We start from the raw sequence: 14,951 nt of genomic DNA on the forward strand, positions 1-14,951 counted from the left end.
AAGAACAGGATTTGCGTGACGATTGGACACAATCTGTAGAAACTGGCCTGCTGGGGGCACTATAATAGGCCATTGTAAAAATGTCTTCCTCTGCCTGGTGGGAATGTGCGTGCAAAGTTTCACGGCAATCGGACGCTGCATTCACCGTTCATGATTTGAGGCATTTTGTTCAAAATAAACCACTATACTGCAAAATTTCAGATGCCAATCTTAGCCACTTCGATTGGGACAACAAACTATTGTAGGGATTAGCTGCTCACAGACGGACGGACGGACGTATACATGTACGGACGTATACATGGACGGACAAATGGATGGACGGACAGACGAATGGACGTAGGCCTACGTACAGTACAGTACAGTACAGTACAGTACAGTACAGTACAGTACAGTACAGTACAGTACAGTACAGTACAGTACAGTACACAAAATATAGTCTCAGCCACACCTTTCGGCCCGGCGTAGACAATAAGGAGCTCTCCGGTATCATACGTGAGTGAATGAAAGCCATTTTGCAGAGTTGACAGTAACAAGTAGGTTCCTCAGGGTGAAATTAAACTTTGGAAAGGGAGGAGCATCATTATTGCTTATGTTTCTAGGTGGGGAAAGAAGGCAGTGATTTCCAGTAAAAATGTACAATGGAACAGAGAAATGTCAGGACAGGTCACGGAGCTATAGAGGTGTCAACAGGGTCAAATTAAAAAGTTGTGCACATTGAGAAATTTGGGCTCTTGTACACTGAAGTTGGAGAGCTATTTATCTGTTAGATCAGACTTGGCCATATTTACCCAGAATACGTAAATAAATTACTGATGAACAGAGATCCCAACTTTTGTGAGTAACTTTTAATATCGTATTGTTGAGAAGATATGAGGTTCTTTCTTTACCTTGAACCTCAATATTAGTAGAGGAATCTGCCTGAATGAGAAAGGAAACACAGGTGTTAACTGAGCATTTCACACGTACATGCATATTGTATCCATATGTAAATTATGTAATATAATTATGTAATATATACTATAATACTGTAATATATAGTATGTAATATACTAGAATTTCGCTCATCCCAGAGTTACGTTGCTGCGCACTATGGGAAGAAGGAAATTGCGGGAGTTGACTCCATATGTAGTAACGGATGGGTTATTAGTTATTATTATGTGTCCTTATTAGTGTAGTGTAGTGTAGTCAACACGTTATGGCTCATACACACTGCCCGGTATTTGCTCCGATTATGCTGTCGGGGAGCATTTTTGGCGCTGGCCGACAAAACCCCTGATCTGACGTTAAGCGGTGCCCAAAAGTTATAGATCACAAAGGCTTTGCAGGTAGAGCACATGACATGGCCCTAAAAATATATATAATTTTAATTTTAAAAAAAACTATTTGTGCATCTGCCGCTTGAGATGACCTGAGATGACTTGATTGATTGACATAAAAAAGGTGTGTGTGTGTGTGTGTGTGTGTGTGTGTGTGTGTGTGTGTGTGTGTGTGTGTGTGTGTGTGTGTGTGTGTGTGTGTGTGTGTGTGTGTGTGTTACGATGTGCAGGGCGTTGCTGAAAATGAGCACCTGTGCTCAGCTACTTCCCTGGGTAAATAAAGAAAAAAAAAAGAAAAAAAAAGAAAGGTACCTTTCAAAACCTATAGAAGTCAGCCTGGTACAGACGAAGGGGACACCACTGTATGTAGCCTCAATTACATTTTGTAACTATTTTCTGCAATGGGATGATAGTTTTATTTGGTGGGTATATGACTGGTCGTTTTGAAAGTAGCTCTGAAGTAAAAAGTGTGGGCAGCCCTGGTATAGATGAATATATATATATATATATATATATATATATATATATATATTCATTCCGTGGGTAAATCCCTGTAGGCTACCCACATATTGGTAGCCTATATTAGGCCAATATTGGCGTTATGCATTTCACTTGAATAATGTTGTGTGCGCACGTGAGCGTGCGGAGAAAGACAGTTACAAACCAAAAACTGTGAAAGAACAATGTTGATGTAACTAAGAGATTCGCTGAGAGAGCGATATTTAATATACAGAGATTTAGAAGGAATAAGCAAAATCGTGAGGGGAAAATTCCTCCCCTTCCTCGTTTCTCTTCTCCTGCGGGAGATCAAAATCAGATTCTGAGAGCTACAGTAGTGTGGGCCTATTAGAAGACAGGGCAGTGTTGCCAGGTTCGCGAATTGTAAGCGAGTCGTAGTGTGTGTTGAATGGCATTTGAATGGCATTTGTGGGCTTGTGAATGAATTTTCTCACATGTAATTTGTGCTCACTTGCATAGACCTGGCGAATTTAGCGTGGTGAAAGGGCAACAGTGTTCCGGGGGTGTGGGTGCTTCGGGCGATAATGTTTGTAGTAAACAAATGCATTGGCGGCGTGAGTGTGGACGGAAGGCATTTTTGGTGGCAGTGCCAGTGCCAGTGTTTGGTGGGTGGTGTCGGGTTTTGGCGTTCGGCGCGATAGGAGGAGATAGCGTTGCAACACTGCGAAGGTAAGTGTGTGACGTCACTGCCGTGTGAGTGTGTGTGGGTGTTGTGTGTAAGATGGTGTTGTGGGTGTTGCAATAGCGACGTAGCTGTTGTGGCTTTGGGTTTCTTGCCATGTGTTGGGTACAAGTTCTCTAATGTTATAATAGATATATATATAATTTGACTAGATTACTGGCACTGCAGACGTCGACGGTTCCCAGCTGGCCATCTTGAGCTGTTAACAAATGTGAAACAACGAAACAAACAGGGTAGCACTCATTAGAACTGGCGGATAAAGTACTCAACTGTAGTACTTGAGTCAAGATACAAATATTACTCAACCACAGTACAAAGTTGAGTAAAAGCAAACTACATGTGTACTTGTTTTAAAAACACTAAATAACAAAATGATGTAACAATTATACTTTTACTTCCACTATCTCCATTACATAAAATCTAATTGTGACCAAAGGCCACTCTTAGATCTCCATATATAGAGCTGACCTGTTCTGACAATCCATATGTTGATCTGACCTCATCAAACCCTGTACACTCAAGACACGCTCCATATATGGCCAGTGCACGCGACCTCGCCCCGCCCCTCGCTTCTCGCCCTTTAGGGTGAGGTCACTTCTCGCCCTCAGGTGTCTTACTGGTAGTGTAATAATGTAATAAGTGTACTAGTGTAATAACTGTAATTAGTGTAATAGTGTAATACGTGTAATAGCCAACTGTCCCAAATTTGGCACATTTATATTGTATACACAATTACATTTTAATATTGTGTTAAAAAAAAAAATATATATATATATATATATATATTAAAAATTATATCTATTGTTATGCTAAATTCAAATTGAGTATCTTAACTTAATATAGCATCTCATTGATGGCAGAAAGATTTTTTATCATTAGAAATTAATTCTGTCCAAAAGGGGTTAAATGTCATTCTTATTGGCTAGCAGGCTAACATGGCCGCTTTCACTTATCATCATTTCAGTGACACTTAGCCTAACTGCTGCCTAACTGCTGCTTTGCCTGGACTGATTCCACCACTGACCAACAGCTCTTGTTGTGTGAAGGCCCCCCAGTCAAATACTGCTTAATGTGAATTGTATGTTTAAACTAATGTATTGCTAGTGCTCTGCACTGTGCACACTATTTGTTTCCTCTGTTTTAGTGCTGGCGCTGCGGCCCAGGTTGGAACCAGGCGATGCCCGCTCCAGTGGTGGTATCCACTTCCCTTTTGTGTGTTATTTAGATTTGTTTGATTGTGTGTGCGCTGTGGTTAGAGGTGCCACCATGGGCCTGCTAGCTATAGTTCGTCACTCCCCTTGGTAGCCTCAGTGCCGATCCCTAGAGGTACAATGTATATTGCTGAGCCACTGTAATATTTTAACTTATTGATTGATGGATCCTTAATGGCTGTTGCTATTCCCTTGTGTAAAATTGAATAAAAGTGTATTCTATGTTGGTGCCTTATTTCTGCCTTTATTTCTTAAGTACAATGAACCATTTATTAGGGCGCAAATTCGCACAAGGTGATGTAGTTGGCTGCTCTCAATTATACCACCCTGTTACACATGGTTTATTTATGTTATAAAATATCTAACATATTATTAAGGCAATGTCTGTCTGCATGTTTGCATATTTGTCTGCATGTTTGCATGTTTGTCTGAGGCAATGTCACTTGGCTGCACCAAGGCTCTGAATTTGCACAAAGACATTGCCCATTACCTTATGGAGGTTTTTACAATTTAAGATAATTTACAGTTAAGCTGTCAAAGACACCCTCCTATTGTATCCCCCCTGTAAAGTTGCCCGAGGGCCATGGCTCCAAAAACAGTCAGCAATGCTTTTTGGTGGTTTTTATTGCTCCAAAACTCAAGCTCCAGTGCAGATATTCTCAACGGAAAAATCAAACAACAAAAATAATACTGGCCAAACTACAAAACAAAGCACTCAAAAATACTTAACGCTCAATGAAGGAAAAAGTAACAAACTGCACTAGGCTATGCCCATGACATGGGCCCTAGCAGCTCTCACGGGGGTGTCAGCATGATTCCTGCCCGAGCATAACTGACTAGCTCTGCCTGCAGTCTCCCCTTTATAGGAGAGGATCCTACCACCAACAGAGAAGCAATTCAATATACCCAGCTTATCTACAAGCTCACAGATATCAGCTGAACCTGAATAAGTAACCGCATACCTAGATGTTCTATTTTAGATTAATCATCATATGGGGTTACATTCATTTCCCCAGATAATATAGACATACTTTGATAAATGACATTGTGGAACACCCCTACTCCTCAACAGTACTTGGCACCTTCCCCCTCTTAAAGTGCCAGCACTGGAGAGGCCATACAAACACTGAGGTTACAATAAACACACAGGTTAATAAACTGAATGTTTTCCCTGTGTGTATCATTTCATTTGTACATCCTGTAAATGCATACATCAACAGTATTGACATTATATGATAGGACCTGTCTGCCCCACTACCCACGTCTGTGTGGTGTCACTGGTGTGTGCGTGCGTGCAATGTCCTTAATCAGTGTGTGTGTGTATAGGGCACGGGCTGCCCCGTGACAACCCCCTAAAAGTTACTGTACCTGTTGGTGGGGTAGATTGTCACTGAGATCAATGTCAGGATGACAAGATTTGATGTGTCCTCGCATATTTGAAGTTCTGCCTGTTGCATATCGAAGTATTTTGTGACACCTCCGACAAATAGTTTGTGTTTTATCAAGCTTGCCATCAATTTTCGGAAAACCAAAATGTTTCCACACTGGTGATGTGCCTTTGAATGGGGGATCTGCGATCTCAGGTTTACTCTCCATCTTGAAACTGCAAAACAAACACATACAGTACAGCAGTCAAAATCTCAAAGATCTCAAAAATCTCAACGGAGCAGGGCGATAGAGTATCTGCTATCTGCGTGCTGCAGGTTGTGGTGGGCCGGGCTGGGCCAAATGTCAGGGCTGATTTTTGAAGGGTGCTAGCCCCTCCTATATACAGGTTTAATGTTCTTGTCTAGACAAACATTAAAAATGCCATTGACAATGGACAGAGTTTAATGTTTGTTGTGTCACTAACACAAACATTAAATGCCATTAACAATGAACAGAGTTAATGTTGCATATGGCATATGCATGTTATGTTATGATATCGCGATGATGTAAGATGATAAGGGTTGGTAAAGTGCCCCTCACTTCACACGGGTGTGATTTTTGAGTGGTGGAACCACTCCCTTACGGAGCTATGTGTGTGGCTGGCTGGGTGCCTGCCTGTGTCCCTGCCTGGGTGCCTGGGTTTGAGCACGAAAACAGCATGGTTGTTTTTCACCCGTTTCGGACGTGGGGCGTGGGGCGCCTCACCCCGCCCCTCACCCTGGGTGCGTTCCTGTGGGTCTGGAACTTCCGGGACCCCCCCCCCCCGGGGATCCCCACACGGAGTTGCAACACTCACTTCACACGGGTGTGATTTTTTTACCCAGCACATGCAGACCCAGCACAGCCATAAAACAAAGGGGCAACTGACATGCTGTCAGCTGTGTCCTGCTGACCTGAACTCCCTGCATTCTGGCCTATATCAGCTCTGTTGTTTTATGTCCTCAGCTCTCAAACTCAAGATATTAAAGCAATATAAATGTGTTTTATCAGTAGAGTGTGTAGAAGTGTCTTTCTTCCAAAAGCCAATATGCATAGGGTTAAAGTGGTTTAACTGATGGACCCGCCCCCAATGCCCATTTCCCCAAATATCCTCTGGTACACAACGGTTTCTGTTTCTCTAGAAACATTCTGCATAATGAATACTTAAGTATTGATAAAGACAAAAAGAGGAATCCCACACATCGTCTCCAGCCATATCAGGTTGCCATGAGAGGTTGCCATGGTTTTGGTTACTTGGACGTTCATCATCAGGTATAGCTATACTGTATACCTGATGATGGTCCAAGCAACCAAACCTTATAAAGATTCAATTCAATTCAAGATTCAATAATTTATTTGCCATGTCAACAAGTTGATAGGAATTTGTCTTGGTTCATACTCAACATATACAGACAACCATAGATACACAAACAAGAAGGACAGTACAATACAAAAACAAAAACCAGCAGCATAGGAAATTACATCCAGTTTTTTTAAAGTGCTATATGCATATACTATGAGTTCAGATGTCTAATGGCTACAGGGTAAGTGCTATCCCTGAATCGACATGTAGAGCTCTACAACCTATTGTTGCTGTAAGTGAAGACAGCTGTGTGCAGGATTCCTCTTTTTGCCTTTCTCATGTTGACTACCTGTCCATTGAAGTAATTCAGTCAGATACTGTAACTAATGAATAGATTGAGACCAATAATAGCTTGAGAGAGAGTGAATATTATATTTGATCTTGGCTTTCACGCTACATTAGTCCCTGCTCAGCATATTAGCAGACAGCCATTTAAAAGCATAGAGATATACAACTATAACAAGTTTCCCGGTTTAAATAGGTTAAATATCTTCGCTGAAAATAGCTAATCATACTATTTTCTGCAAGAGATTTCCCCAGCATATACGGATGCAGAGGTTTAAGTTGTTAAAAGTAGAAGCCAAAAGAGAACACTATGTTCACTTTCATCCGGGTTTCAGATTTCATCCGAGGGCGTTGTCACCAATTGTATCAGACCCTTTACATACCATACTTTCATAAAGTGTTATGGAATGCAACTTTCAACTTGTTCACCTGGTCTGCAATCTGACGTGCTTTCTCAAACTAAAGAAAATAAAAACAATCTGGGTAAGGCTGCCTTCCTATGAGGAAGAGGGAGGCAGAGGGAGGGCCATACATGAGACAGAGGGAGGGCCATACTCCTGCTTTGTTCAAAATTTTTTTTTTAAATAATTAATGCCATATTTGCACCGACATTGCACAACATTATGCAAAAGATTTTATTGATGATCTCACAAAAGATAAGTGCTACAAGCACTAGCACAATGCTTGAATACCGGTCCGGTATGTTTTTTGTTTGTCTTTTGCCATGACAATAGGTTTATTATTACTTATGGGTTCAGTCGCTTCTACCTTCATCAGGTAGTATAGCTATACTATATCAGGTAGGGTAGGGCTGTGCCAAATGTCAGGGCCGAATGTTTGCCTGCCTGCACATCCATATAACAAAGGGGCAACTGACTTGATGGCAGCTGTGACCTCCCGACCTGAACTCCCTGCATTCTGGCCTATATCGGCTCTTGTTTTAGGTCCATGTTCTCAACTCTCAAACTCAAGCTAAGCAATATAATAATATAAAAATTTGCTTCATCAGTACTGAGCGTGTAGATCGTCTTTTAGTTCAAAAAGCCAATCTGCATAGGGTTAAGTGGTTCGATGGACCCGCCCCCAATGCCCATTTCCCCAATATCCTACACAAACGGTTTCTGATTCTCTAGAAACCTGCCGAGCTTAACTTCCCGTTTCAGAGAAACAGAAACTGTAAATGGCACGAATAGGCAGTGGTGGAAACGAAGTACATTGTAATTTACTCAAGTAAAAATGTAGTACTTTTATGGTGTTTCCATTTCGCAACTTTATACTTTTAGCATTAGTAGACAATTAAGGCACTCCCATCCCACTGAGCATTTTTTGGTCTAATAGACGTCTATATATAGACGGTCTATATATAGACGTCTAAACAACCGCTAATCAACGTAGAATCTAAGACGTTTTTTATCCCATTTTAATCTATCCCAAAAAATGTGATCACTGATAATCAACAACATAACAGAGATTTCATCTCTGTTATGGAAATAAAAATAAATTTGAAGCAAGAAGCTGACTCACAAAACACAACTTCTAAATATCAGCGTTGTTGCAATATAACTACTGTTGTAGTTACTTTGTGTTGCTTTGTGTATTTTTTTAATGTATAAATTCACATTATATAAATGAATGATTTCATATTTGTGTGCTTCAACAGAGCAGGGCGATAGAGTATCTGCTATCTGCGTGCTGCAGGTTGTGGTGGGCCGGGCTGGGCCAAATGTCAGGGCTGATTTTTGAAGGGTGCTAGCCCCTCCTATATACAGGTTTAATGTTTGTCTTGTCTAATATTCGGACCTAATATTCGGACCTTCATCTGTGTACCTCATGCAGGAAAATAATTACACTTTAGTACCCTGAACAATTTGTTTATTTTATGCCAAAATACCAAGGACGCTGTCCGAAAATTTAAGCATTGTACTGATTTCTTTTGTAGGCTAGAAAATTAGGAAAACGAACCAATATTTGATATTCTTTCCCATCTAGGCACTGCTGCTTCTCGTGCTCGCTGCAGCAGCTGCACTGGGTGTGCACACACAGGATTGGCGCCTATTAGTTGACGATTTCTCAATCTGAGTTTTTGTACCAGTGAACTTCTGTCCGCCAGCCAAGTGATTTAATTTAACTCAAAGCTTTTTTGGATAATTGGATGGATGTACAGAAGATGAGCTTCTAGAAATGTCAGACCATTATAAACTAGGCATCAGGGTTAAGACTCAAGAGACATATGGCTGTATTTTGCGTGTCTTAAGTACCAGGTCTTATTACTTAACTTAAGACCTGGAGGCGTGATCAATGCCATTTGGCTATTCTGAGTGTCCAAAGAGCATTGACCACGCCATTGACCACGCCTAAGTGCTATATGCATATATTATGAGTTCAGATTCAGTCTAATGGCTACAGGGTAAGTGCTATCCCTGAAGCGACATGTAGAGCTCTACAACCTATTGTTGCTGTAAGTGAAGACAGCTGTGTGCAGGATTCCTCTTTTTGCCTTTCTCATGTTGACTACCTGTCCATTGAAGTAATTCAGTCAGATACTGTAACTAAATGAATAGATTGAGACCAATAATAGCTTGAGAGAGAGTGAATATTATATTTGATATTGGCTTTCACGCTCTGCTTATACATTAGTCCCTGCTCAGCATATTAGCAGACAGCCATTTTAGTCCAGTACCTGCCTGTAGACCCTATCGCAATTTGGTGTTGGGGGAATTTCTCACTTGAACTGAGTCAATGGGTCCCTAGACATGAAAGATCAATGAGGTGCTTGTCCGCCATAGTGCCACGAATGGCGCAATGGCCACATCAAAAATGGCCGCCATCGGCTATGATGAAAATCCAACCTTTTTGTTTTTTAGTGTTTAAGCACATGTAATACATTCATTTTGACTAATTGTGGTGTATGGAATTCATTTCTGATATTGTTTTGATGATTTGGGGTGATTTTGACCTTGAAAGGTCATAGTCAAGGTCATTTTGCTATTCCACAGACCTTGGCCATAACTTGTCCATTTTTAGGAGTAAGAACAGGAACAATTAGTCTATTTCAACTAAATCTGACTCTTAAAATTAATTTCTGATATTGTTTTGACCATTAGGGATCATCCTGTCATTGAATTATTGATGTTAATGTCATTTCTCAATAATTCGATTATGATTCTTTAGTCGCTTTTACTATATATTTTCATGATTTGTTTTCTTTACATAAACAAAATACATGGGCATGAGAAAAACAACAACAGCACCATATGTGCTGTGTGAATAAGCCCATTGTACAAAAGACTCTGTCCATGGCCCAAATGAGCCAATTCATTGCTATGGCAACCCCATAGTGGAGGTAAGTCAATATATCATAAGAATCGTTCACTTGATGGTACAAGCACCAAATTTGGTACACAAGTGCTTCAGAACCTACTCTCTCAGAAAAGTACGTTGTCCACTTGAAAAAACTAAATGGCCACCATTTTTCAAGATGGCCGCCAAATGAAAAGGGCCTTTTGTGGCAGTTCTGGACAACCGTGGGTCCGACCAACTCGAGACCGGGCACTGCACTCCCTGTGTGTGTGTGGAACGTGTGTGTCGAATTCGGTGAAGTCAGTGGGGCAAACGGTTCTCGGGTTACATGGTATTACAGATGTACAGACACACACAGACTTGAATATATGTCAATGGGCAATGCCCATTGGGGTTTTTTTTAGATGATGGGTAAGAAGAGAGAGATGTGATGTCAGGTGGTGTGGGCTAAGAAGTGGTCAGGGCTAAGATAAAGTATATGAGATGTACAGTAAGTGCAAAGAGAGATGGTGAGGGAGGGAGAAAATTATTTGTACCAATTGACCAAACAGTAGACAGTAGTGTAACAGGTTAAGGTGAGTATAGAGATGGAAATGTTCTAGCAAGTGAAGCCAGTGTATTGAGAATATGGGACATATGTGTCAGGAGTTATTTGCCGTACGGTTGGAAACGGTGGCACTGATGAAAAGGAGGCACAGCTGGAGGTGGCAGAATTAAGGATGCTATGCTTCTCATTAGGAGTGAAAAGGAAGGACTTGATCAGAAATGACTAAATTAGAGGATCAGCCCAGGTTAGAAGGTTTGGGGATAAAGCAAGAGAGGTGAGGTTGAGATGGTTTAGACATGTGAAAAGGAGGGATGAGGGTACATTGGGAGAAGGATGCTGAAGATGTAGCTGCCAGGTAAGAGGATGGCCAAAGACGAGGTTTAAGGATGCTGTGAGAGATGACATGAAGGTGGCAGGTCACAGAGGAAGATGTAGAAAACAAAACCAAAAGGGGTCCTCCCCTTTTCCCTGTGCGTGCACACACACACACACACGGTACTGTACAGTACACTACAGTATGTTACAGTACAGTATGGTAAAGTACAGTAACGTGCGGTACGGCATGGTACAGTAGGATACCATAAGGTATGGTACAGTACAGTATGATGCCGTACAGTACAGTAAGGTACAGTATGATACCATACCGTACCGTACCTTACTGTATGGTATCATACTGTACAATACTGTACTGTACTGTACTGTACCGTACTGCATGGTACCATACTGTACCATACTGTACCTTACTGTATGGTATCATACTGTACAATACTGTACTGTACTGTACTGTACTGTACCGTACTGCATGGTACCATACTGTACCATACTGTACCATACTGTACCTTACTGTATGGTATCATACTGTACCTTACTGTACTGTACGGCATCATACTGTACTGTACCATACCTTATGGTATCATACTGTACCATGCCGTACCGCACGTTACTGTACTTTACCATACTGTACTGTAACATACTGTAGTGTACTGTAGAGTACCGTGTGTGTGTGTGTGTGTGTGTGTGTGTGTGTGTGTGTGTGTGTGTGTGTGCACGCACAAGGAAAAGGGGAGGACCCCTTTTGGTTTTGTTTTCTACATCTTCCTCTGTGACCTGCCACCTTCATGTCATCTCTCACAGCATCCTTAAACCTCGTCTTTGGCCATCCTCTTACCTGGCAGCTACATCTTCAGCATCCTTCTCCCAATGTACCCTCATCCCTCCTTTTCACATGTCTAAACCATCTCAACCTCACCTCTCTTGCTTTATCCCCAAACCTTCTAACCTGGGCTGATCCTCTAATTTAGTCATTTCTGATCAAGTCCTTCCTTTTCACTCCTAATGAGAAGCATAGCATCCTTAATTCTGCCACCTCCAGCTGTGCCTCCTTTTCATCAGTGCCACCGTTTCCAACCGTACGGCAAATAACTCCTGACACATATGTCCCATATTCTCAATACACTGGCTTCACTTGCTAGAACATTTCCATCTCTATACTCACCTTAACCTGTTACACTACTGTCTACTGTTTGGTCAATTGGTACAAATAATTTTCTCCCTCCCTCACCATCTCTCTTTGCACTTACTGTACATCTCATATACTTTATCTTAGCCCTGACCACTTCTTAGCCCACACCACCTGACATCACATCTCTCTCTTCTTACCCATCATCTAAAAAAAACCCCAATGGGCATTGCCCATTGACATATATTCAAGTCTGTGTGTGTCTGTACATCTGTAATCCATGTAACCCGAGAACCGTTTGCCCCACTGACTTCACCGAATTCGACACACACGTTCCACACACACACAGGGAGTGCAGTGCCCGGTCTCGAGTTGGTCGGACCCACGGTTGTCCAGAACTGCCACAAAAGGCCCTTTTCATTTGGCGGCCATCTTGAAAAATGGTGGCCATTTTGTTTTTTCAAGTGGACAACGTACTTTTCTGAGAGAGTAGGTTCTGAAGCACTTGTGTACCAAATTTGGTGCTTGTACCATCAAGTGAACGATTCTTATGATATATTGACTTACCTCCACTATGGGGTTGCCATAGCAATGAATTGGCTCATTTGGGCCATGGACAGAGTCTTTTGTACAATGGGCTTATTCACACAGCACATATGGTGCTGTTGTTGTTTTTCTCATGCCCATGTATTTTGTTTATGTAAAGAAAACAAATCATGAAAATATATAGTAAAAGCGACTAAAGAATCATAATCGAATTATTGAAAAATGACATTAACATCAATAATTCAATGACAGGATGATCCCTAATGGTCAAAACAATATCAGAAATTAATTTTAAGAGTCAGATTTAGTTGAAATAGACTAATTGTTCCTGTTCTTACTCCTAAAAATGGACAAGTTATGGCCAAGGTCTGTGGAATAGCAAAATGACCTTGACTATGACCTTTCAAGGTCAAAATCACCCCAAATCATCAAAACAATATCAGAAATGAATTCCACACACCACAATTAGTCAAAATGAATGTATTACATGTGCTTAAACACTAAAAAACAAAAAGGTTGGATTTTCATCATAGCCGATGGCGGCCATTTTTTATGTGGCCATTGCGCCATTCGTGGCACTATGGCGGACAAGCACCTCATTGATCTTTCATGTCTAGGGACCCATTGACTCAGTTCAAGTGAGAAATTCCCCCAACACCAAATTGCGATAGGGTCTACAGGCAGGTACTGGACTATTTAAAAGCATAGAGATATACAACTATAACAAGTTTCCCGGTTTAAATAGGTTAAATATCTTCGCTGAAAATAGCTAATCATACTATTTTCTGCAAGAGATTTCCCCAGCATATACGGATGCAGAGGTTTAAGTTGTTAAAAGTAGAAGCCAAAAGAGAACACTATGTTCACTTTCATCCGGGTTTCAGATTTCATCCGAGGGCGTTGTCACCAATTGTATCAAACTCTTTACATGCCATACTTTCATAAAGTGTTATGGAATGCAACTTTCAACTTGTTCACCTGGTCTGCAATTATGAACATTAGCTGTTATCTCAGTAGAGTAGCCTTACTAGTCTATAATGTCTATTCCACATACTTTCATAGTTATACAATGTAATAGCACAATTGAACTTGTCAAACGTTTGAAATATTTTCTGCCATGAGCTTGTCTTGATGAATAATATCTAGATTAAAAAGAAATCAAGACTTTTTACCGTTCTTGGAGCATAAGAAGAAAGAAGAGTGGTGGACTCGCATCAGAGTATCAGTGTGTGAATCATGGATGCGTGTGGGAGTTCATCTGAGGACGTGCTTGCTCAAACAAAAACAAATGACTCACTCACTGTAGTAGCCGGGGAGCCACAGGCTCAAAATTGGACAGGAACTGTGATGTCATGCCGTACTTTTTATTTGTGTTTTTGGAACAGCAATGTCCGTGTTCACCTATGTGTTCATGTGTCTATGTGTTCACCTATGTGCCTATGTGTTGGTTAATGAGCACCAGTATGACTATTAGTACCAGTAGGGGCGCTGTTGTGCCAGAAACAGAGAGAGTGATAGTGCTGCACTGTTGCCTGCTAATGAGATAGAGAGAGAGAGAGAGAGAGAGAGAGAGAGAGAGAGAGAGAGAGAGAGAGAGAGGAGGAGGAGGGGAGTTACACCACTGAGTTCACATGGGTGTGATTTTTCTATTCATTTGGTCATTATAAGGTCCACAGAATGAGAGGCCTGCTCTGGCGGAAACATCGCGAAAAAAAGTTTTTTTTGTATACCACACCATATATTGTAGAGAATCTGAATCAGAATAAATCTTTATTGTCACATCACATTACAAGTAAGGTGGCAAGTGGCTATGGCAAGTGGCCATAGCCATTTGCCAAAATGTTCCCAAATGTGCTGACCTCATCACTTTTGTGCTGACCTCATCACATTTGTGATGACGGCTATGGCCGCTTTTAGGCCAAGGAGTGTTTTTCGTGCAAAACAAATGCTTGGAATGGATTCAGAATCATGCAAACCGCCTAGATTGATATGTCACAATTGTCACATGCTACTTAAAGCATTATGAAATTTGGGAAATTCTGGTCATTCTGTGGATCTTAATGACCAAGTGAATAGAGAAAACACAAATAAAAAGTACAGCATAACATCACAAGTTAATCCTTAACCGTTGAGCTTTTGGGCCTGTGGCTCCCCGGCTATATCCTTTCCTCTTCCTGTAATTCTCTTCCACTCCCTCTTCCATTCAACATGAGACAGAAGGGGGGGGCATCCTCTTCCTGTTTTCAAATATTTTCACATATTGTGGCCAGTGGCCTTATTGCCAGTGAGCCCCATAATTGAAGATTTGTGTTAAAA

The 14,951-nt window shown here is 41.2% G+C and overlaps 1 protein-coding gene across 1 annotated transcript in view; it reads right to left on the reverse strand.

Annotated features, from left to right (window-relative positions):
* The window catches only part of LOC310868087 (nuclear GTPase SLIP-GC-like), a 29,625-nt gene extending 15,723 nt beyond the window's left edge, over positions 1 to 13,902 (reverse strand). Inside the window, exons 1-4 of the mRNA XM_083778345.1 lie at positions 13,801 to 13,902; positions 5,097 to 5,331; positions 2,675 to 2,716; positions 888 to 918 (exon numbers count right to left, since the gene is read on the reverse strand). Of these exons, the coding sequence (XP_083634471.1) occupies positions 888 to 918; positions 2,675 to 2,716; positions 5,097 to 5,331; positions 13,801 to 13,850 (358 nt within the window). The 5' untranslated portion in view covers positions 13,851 to 13,902. The remainder of the gene's footprint in view (positions 1 to 887; positions 919 to 2,674; positions 2,717 to 5,096; positions 5,332 to 13,800) is intronic.
* Between the last annotated feature and the right edge of the window lie 1,049 nt (positions 13,903 to 14,951).

This window comes from Protomyctophum parallelum (assembly GCF_964188405.1).
Source record: "Protomyctophum parallelum genome assembly, chromosome: 12".
Classification (NCBI taxonomy): Eukaryota; Metazoa; Chordata; class Actinopteri; order Myctophiformes; family Myctophidae; genus Protomyctophum; species Protomyctophum parallelum.